The sequence below is a fragment of the Etheostoma cragini genome, chromosome 5, assembly GCF_013103735.1.
Source record: "Etheostoma cragini isolate CJK2018 chromosome 5, CSU_Ecrag_1.0, whole genome shotgun sequence".
Taxonomy (NCBI): Eukaryota; Metazoa; Chordata; class Actinopteri; order Perciformes; family Percidae; genus Etheostoma; species Etheostoma cragini.
Genome location: NC_048411.1, coordinates 2,218,621 through 2,226,086, shown reverse-complemented (window position 1 = coordinate 2,226,086; position 7,466 = coordinate 2,218,621). Strand labels below are relative to the sequence as shown.

General features: G+C 42.2%; 1 protein-coding gene across 2 annotated transcripts in view; it reads right to left on the bottom strand.

The window, feature by feature from the left end:
* Window positions 1–4,389: 4,389 nt before the first annotated feature.
* Window positions 4,390–7,466, bottom strand: part of isl1 (ISL LIM homeobox 1) — a 6,834-nt gene continuing 3,757 nt past the window's right edge. The window contains exons 5-6 of one of the 2 annotated variants that reach the window (XM_034872665.1): window positions 7,184–7,351; window positions 4,390–5,326 (exon numbers count right to left, since the gene is read on the bottom strand). In XM_034872665.1, coding sequence (XP_034728556.1) covers window positions 5,210–5,326; window positions 7,184–7,351 — 285 coding nt within the window. In that variant the 3' untranslated portion in view covers window positions 4,390–5,209. The remainder of the gene's footprint in view (window positions 5,327–7,183; window positions 7,352–7,466) is intronic. The other variant, XM_034872666.1, reaches the window with a different exon arrangement.

Sequence of the window (7,466 nt, the reverse complement as noted above, 5' to 3'; positions counted from 1 at the left end):
TGTGTGTGTGTGTGTGTGTGTGTGTGTGTGCGTGCGTGTGTGTGTGTTCCCACCATACAGACAGCCATTATGTCCTGTTCACCTCAGTATGACTAAAAATAAAACTAAGAATAGGTCAAATTAAGTAAATAAGGCAGCTCTATTCTTTACTGACTTACATTGTGACATACTATGAGGGGGGTGGATGGATGGATGCATGGATGGAAGGATGAATGGATGGATGGATGGATGAATGAATGGATGGATGGTCGGATGGATGGATGCATGGATGCATGGATGCATGGATGGATGGATAGATGGTCGGATGGATGGATGGATGGATGGATGCATGGATGGATGGATAGATGGTCCGATGGATAGATGGATGGATGGATGGATAGATGGTCGGATGGATAGATGGATGGATGGATGCATGGATGGATGGATGGGTCAAACAAGAGGCCTTTTACCAACGAGACTGCTGTTTGTGTCCCATGTGAAACTAAAAGTCAACATTGATTATTATTATGTTGACTCCTTAACTTACGTACGGTATTAATTTCATTTAATAAAGTTGTTTGAACCGAACCACAGTCTCTTTCTCAATCTAAACCTAGCCTAACTTGTAGTTTGGTTTGAAATTCTGACGTTAGCTAGGAGCTTATCTTAAGATGTGTTGACATGACACGCAAAATGTCCTTAAAAGTGGCGTGCTATTTCATGAGCCTCAACAAGACATTTATTGTTTCTCTGCTTTTGGAAGTCACTGCTGTCATATGGGGTAAAAAGGTATCCTTGGTGTGTCGAGATGTTTTCACTGGTTGGAAAGTGTGGAGTGAAAGTGCAACAGACAAGAAAAGCATGCCATGTCGGAGCAGAGGGCAGCGTGCTGTGACCAGCCCTGAGCAGAAGACACAAGATCTGAAATAACAGTGAATCTTGACACCAAAATTGCAGTGCATTGGTGGATTGCTGGTGACACTCCCCCCACTGCATCTCTCAGGATGGCCAGACATGGAAATAGCAGACAGACAGGCACAGTGTGTGGCATTTTTCTCGATGTAGCAAAAAAAATAACAGAGCCAATACACTCTCACATAGATAAAGCGTCTGTCCTCGCTCTCTATCAACTTGTTCCAAGCGTTCCTATTTGTTCCTCTAGTCTTGCATTGATAGACCTTCCTCCACAGCGCTGCGAAAGAAGGTCTGGCGTCCACAGAGCATTCTGGAAAGGGAGACAAATGTGCTCTGGTTTGTTGGCATTTCTTTAAACCAATCACAATCGTCTTGGGCGGGGCTAAGCGCCGGACGTAGCCGTGGTGCCTCTGCTTAATAGTCTCAGAAAGGACCTTGTTTTGGTGGAACATGTGAACGTTCACAAGTAGTTTTAGTCGTGCAACAGAAAACTCAGATTGGACAGATAGTCTAGCTAGCTGTCTGGATTTACCCTGCAGAGATCTGAGGACCAGGTAACCATAGTCCTCAGAAATCCACCAGAGGTTAGGACGCCTTCAGAGATTTGGCTGTACACATCTGGTGGGATTCCCGACACCACCGGAAAAATCTGGAAATGAGACGGCGTCAATATAGACTAATCAATTCCAAAAATTGCCTTGCACACACATAGTACAAATGTCTTTTGTGCTTGCTCAAAGGTTTTGTCATTTGTGAATTCATTGAAGATGTTATGACTGATTTGGATTAAATGCGTAGCCGCTCCAGAGTCGCCTACCTGGTCTTTAAATCTGAAAGAAATAATATTTGGAATCACACGGAGTTGCTCAACAGCATGATTGAATCTGATTTGAAAGTGTTTACCGATACTGAGTACTGCACATCATGAGTTTCTGTACTGTTCACATTGTGCCATTACGTCGCGGTAAACGGTGCGCACAGGTTTGTGAGTAGAAAGCCTCTAAAGAAAAATCTTCAGCCTGTGTGTCCCCCACGGTTAACGTCTGTTATTAGCTGCAGTGCAAATTACACCAAGGCCACAGTATCACCGTGTCTCTAACTTCATGGTCAAACACTACATTTCAACATTTCATTTGCCTTCACAGTTGGGAACAAATCCTCCACCAAGATGGTAATTAGCAAACTCTTAATTCCAATGAATGACATGTTTTCAATTAGATTTGTTGACACTCAACAACGACATAAAAAGTACATTAAAGTTCCTGCTATGAAGGACATTTACTGTATTTTGTAACCGGCATCATATGATTTTGTGTGTTTCTGTAGAGAAATTAATTTCAAATGCGTGATGATGTACAGTCGTATTAGTATCTAAAAGCCACATGTGGCGCCCGACTCCAGCACTAACAGTGTTGGGGTTCTCTTTCTATTTTCTTCTGAAGCCCATGTAAAGCTCCCAGGACACAGACACACCGGTGGGAATGCTCCCACTCAGTTGTCGTCCCAACTGGACATGTTATTTTAAGAAATGTGCAGACGACACAATGCCAACGTGACATTTTAACAGGATGGAAGACTCTTCCAGAAGTATAGAAGCGCTGAAAGTCATGTTTTTTTGCAGTTTAACTCAAACTGGATTCAAACCTAATTTTGGTTTGAGTCCTTGCTGCAAGCAACGTGCAGTAACACTAAACACACTGCAGGAAATGACTGCTCCGTCCGACCGTTTGACTTTGTATAAAAATGCTTTGCTGTCTGTCAGCGTGTCCTCTGTTGTTCTCCCAGTGACGCTCGTATGACCTCACAGCTTCTCCTCATCCACTAATTTGAAGTGAGCCCTTACAAAGGGCATCCCTCTGTCTGGGGGAAAGCTGAAAAAACTGCCATCTAAAGAAATACAAATAATTGAAATGTTTGTAATCCTATTGTTAGCAGGCGTGTGATTGTGCCACACAATGCCTTGTGTATTCTGTTATCAGGTTCAGTTAAGATAACAAGACAAAAACAGCGTATTCCTCTGTTTCACTGGCTTGACTCAAGTCCTCGACAGGGAGAAATTCTTAAAAGAAGTCATGGGATGTATGTTCAATGTCCTGTCGTAGTTAATTCATTGAAACAATAACGTGTAGGCGATTTCTGTTGCTGTATAAAACACACATATATGTACATATAAATATATTTAAACTTGTTTTATATATGTCTAAAACAACTATGTACATTATACATATTCTGTATCTATATCTATGTATATTTAGATATGTATATGTTAAAGTAACCTTTTAGTAAATATTGAAGTCCAAAATTACACAGAGGGTCAGTGGAGCATGGTCATCATCAAAATGTGATTCCAAATATCCTCATATTTTCCTTATATATCCAAATTCCTTTCATTTCATATCTTAAAACATGAAAACATGTTGTAATTGGGGTGACATTATGGTTTTGTTTCTGATGTTGACATTGTGTGTGCGTGTGTGTGTGTGTGTGTGTGGGGGGGGGGGGGGGGGGGGGGGGGGGGGGGGGGAGTTACTGCTTGAAAGTTGGTTTTAAAAAACTAACATGTCTTACCACGAATCCAACATACTAGCATATTTAAATCAGCCTATTTGTGAAGAAAGCCCAGTGATGAAGGCTTACTGGTCTATAGTTCATCCTAAGGATCCACTGTAGCACATGTGTGTTTTACATTAAAACATAATGCATAACATCCAACTACAATTATTTAATAAGCTCAAGGACCCCCTATATATATTGTTCACAAATGAAGTTGCAGAATAAACTGGCTCTACAATAACATATGGGCAGCCTAAAGCCTTTCTACATACCTTCTTAGTGCATAGAACACTAACTTATTAAAATAAAAATTACTGGAAGGATTTTATAAATGATATTTGAATGGAAAGCATACATGGGGAACAGTGAATCCTTAGGATGAACTGGATCTGGATTAGTGACTACCTTACCTATAGGCCAGTTAACCTATCATCAGTGGGGATGGATATTTTCTATTAATATGTTGGATTTATGTAAGGACATTTTAATTTTTGGAAAAGAAAATCAAAAATATACATATATGTATATGTCTATATACATGGAGACAGATGACAACATAATGACATTTGGTTTCTTAACATTTCCTGAAAGGGATTCATAGGTTTAAAATCTAATCTGACTGTCACATTTCAGATCCCTTTGTTTCAAGAAATAGGACATTCTTGGAGTCAGAAGCTCCGTTGAGGCCAAGATGTTGGGCACTGGGTCTGGCTCTGGAGCAGCCGGCAGGCCGGTGTAAACCGAGACAGCATCTGCACCAACATGACACCCAATTAACCACAGCACATCCATCAGGCCATTTAATAGATCTGATCTTCCGCCTCGCGTGCGTGTTTGACTTTGTATTCACAAAGAGGAAAAAGGATAGTGGAACTTTCCTTTTAGTCCACATTTGTAGCGTACAGGCTGAGTTGTGATAGAAAACCCACAGACCAACTCCAGTCGTTTTTGTCTCTTTTTACTTCAGTTAAGAAAAGTTACACAAAAGGTGGCAAATCTGTCGACAATAAATAATAAATAATTTCTTGTTGCACGGGAACAAACGAAACATTTTTCTTCCAGAGCTAACGGTATTTTTTTTTTTTTAAACTTATGATTAATTATACACATCTTTGGAAAAAAAAAAAAAAGTATTCTTGGACGGACAATGATTCACACAAATGTCCCACGAAAGCTTGTGGCAAAATAGAGGTATACCTTGTTGCAAATGCTTGAGAACTCTTGCCATGAAGGAAAATGGTGTAATAATTACCTAAAAATGAAGAAAACGTAGTGCTGTTCCCCTCCGACGGCCTATCATGCCTACATGATGAGGTGCGTATCGAATTAAAGAAAAATCACCTGTCAATGTTTTTTTTCTATTCAGAGTAGCGCACAGCATTTCGCAGGTATAGGATTTAGATGTCTCTCTCTCTCTCTCTCTCTCTCTCTTTCTCAGCGGTCCCGTGCATCAATGCAGTCCGGTTCATGTCTTTCGTTTTGGCAACTGTAACCAGGCGCGTGAACGTGCAGCACCGGGCCGTGATGACGCATCCGTCCGTCCGTGTGCCCGTCCGTGTGTCTCTATCTGGATGGACATTAGAATGTGTGGCTGTGGTAAAATCCCATGATTGTCTTCACAGTGTCATAATACAACCAGGGGGGTTGTTTGGTGCGGTCCGTCCGTCCGTCCGTCCGTCGGTCGGTCGGTCCGTCGGTCGGCCGGGAGGGAGGGATGGATGGATGGGGAGGATGCGGCGTCGGCGGCGGCGGCGGCGGCGGCTCAGGCCTCGATGGGGCTGGACACCATGCTGTTCGGCGTGTCTGGAAGCTGGGACGACATGGACGCTACCTCGCTGCCCGTCGAGTTCGATCCCGGACCGCCCTCCGAAAAACTGACCTGCGGGACACCGGAGGGGGGACAGGTGTTCAGAAACTGGGGCCAATTAGAACCTTTCTTTTCACTTTCAAAGAATCATACTAAACATGTTCTGAGTCACTCTAGCTTGTTTCTGATTGGAGACATTAAGTGTGTAACAATTGCCCATTGCCCTCACACTGTAGAAATACACACACAAACACAAATTATATACATGTCAAATATACATGTTGTCTTATAAATATAACAATAAGACAGGGTTTAAGTAATTCGAGATTAGAGAAAATGCACCCTATCTCATTTTTTTGGGGATGTGGACACAGTCCACCCACTGCATGTGATAGTGTAGAAGTGGTGGAAGAAATGATCATCTCCTTTACTTCAGAAAAAGTGTGTAAGTATCATCTGGAAATGTAGTTAAAGTATTTGAAGTAAAGAAGTCTCCTCCCATTGTTGTAAAGGGTCCACACAGCTGCATCATCTCAGCTGGACTTGTAGGCCGTTATATTATTGGCTAATTTCAAATTGTATTTCTATTCAAGTCATTTCAATTACATTTTATTTATAGTATTAATTCATAACAAGAGTTATCACGAGACACTTTACAGATAGAGTAGGTCTGGACCACACTAGACCACATAATTTACAAGGACCCAACTGTTCTATTTCTCTCAGACCAAAGGCATGCTCATCTCTCTGTCTATAGGCATATAATGAAATAATTTAAAAAAATAAACAAGTAAATAATAATAATAACAATAGTAATAATAATGCAAATGTGTACACTGATGTAGAAATTAAGTGCATTTACAAATACAATTTACTCTCTGTTGTTATGTTGTTGGGCCTGAATTACACACACATGCTCAGTACCTATACATGCAAAAGGTACTGGAGAGATGTCAGGGGTTCGGTGCCTTGGTCAAGAGCACCTTGGCAGTGCTTCTCCAGCTACCAGTCCACCACCAGACTTTGGTCCGGACTGGGAATTGAACCAGCGACCCTCCGGTTCCCAACACATGCAACCACCCGAAGCCTTGAATCATTGTCATTGTTTGAGTTGCGTAACCCGTCACAGCGCATCCATGTTACCGGTGTCAGAGTTTGAATGAAAATGATTTTTCATATTCATTTATACATTGCTATATGCCTGCTGTGTAATTTAAATTCCAACAAGAAAATCCGATTTTTTTATCTGATAGATTATATATATTTTTTTTAAGTGTCTGCGTGATAATACTTGAACAAAAGCCCTACATGAATGGGGAAACATAACTTTAATAAACGTATATTTAGACCTGGAACCCTTGTAGAAAAGACTGGATAGTAAATGGGATTAAAAAAAACAACAAGTTAATAGCCTAAGTGCTCACCAGAGCTCAGGGGAAGTATGTGTCTTATTTATAGCCATTTCTAGGCCTATGTATCCATATCTAAATGGAAATGTTTACTCAATCCATAAACTCAGTTTCCAGAGCAGAGATTGCGCGTCCAGGTCTTGTCATGAAGGTGATAATCTACCTCTGTGGGCGAAGAAACGCCCATACACACACCTGCAGCGTCACAAAAACCAATCCGAATAAAATAAGGATCTCCAAAGTTCAAAGTTTAAAAATCCATCATTGGTCCTTGTGTTTGTGTTTCTACACCCTGGGGCATCCGTCACGTGGTGTATTTTCAGAGTCACAAACTTTCTCAGGATAGGAATTTAACAGAAAACTAGTTGAGATGACTGACATTAGCAGTGGTGGGTGCTTTGAAAAAAGCATGTCTTTGAATGTTAAATGATGATAATCTTAATGTCCCAGGCGTAAATCCGGCCCACACACATGTCAAGCATCAGAGCTTTAGTGGCTTAGTGAAAGGAAAAGGACGCACCAGTTGTTGGAAGGCCGGCTGGTCGATGTCGCTCTGCAGGGCGAAGTCGCTGAGGACCTTCCAGGGCGGCTGGTAGCTCTGCACCTCCACCGGGTTGGCCTGGATGCCGCCGTCGTGCCGCTCCGGACTGGCCGCCACCATCGGGGTGCCAGTCATTCCCTGGATGTTCTGGAAAAGGACGATTCGCGGTCAGTACGCTACACACAACTTTTTACTCTGAGCGCGCGCGCGTGTGTGTGTGCGGGCGTGCGCGCGTGTGCGTTGGGGTTAATGGGGGGGGGGG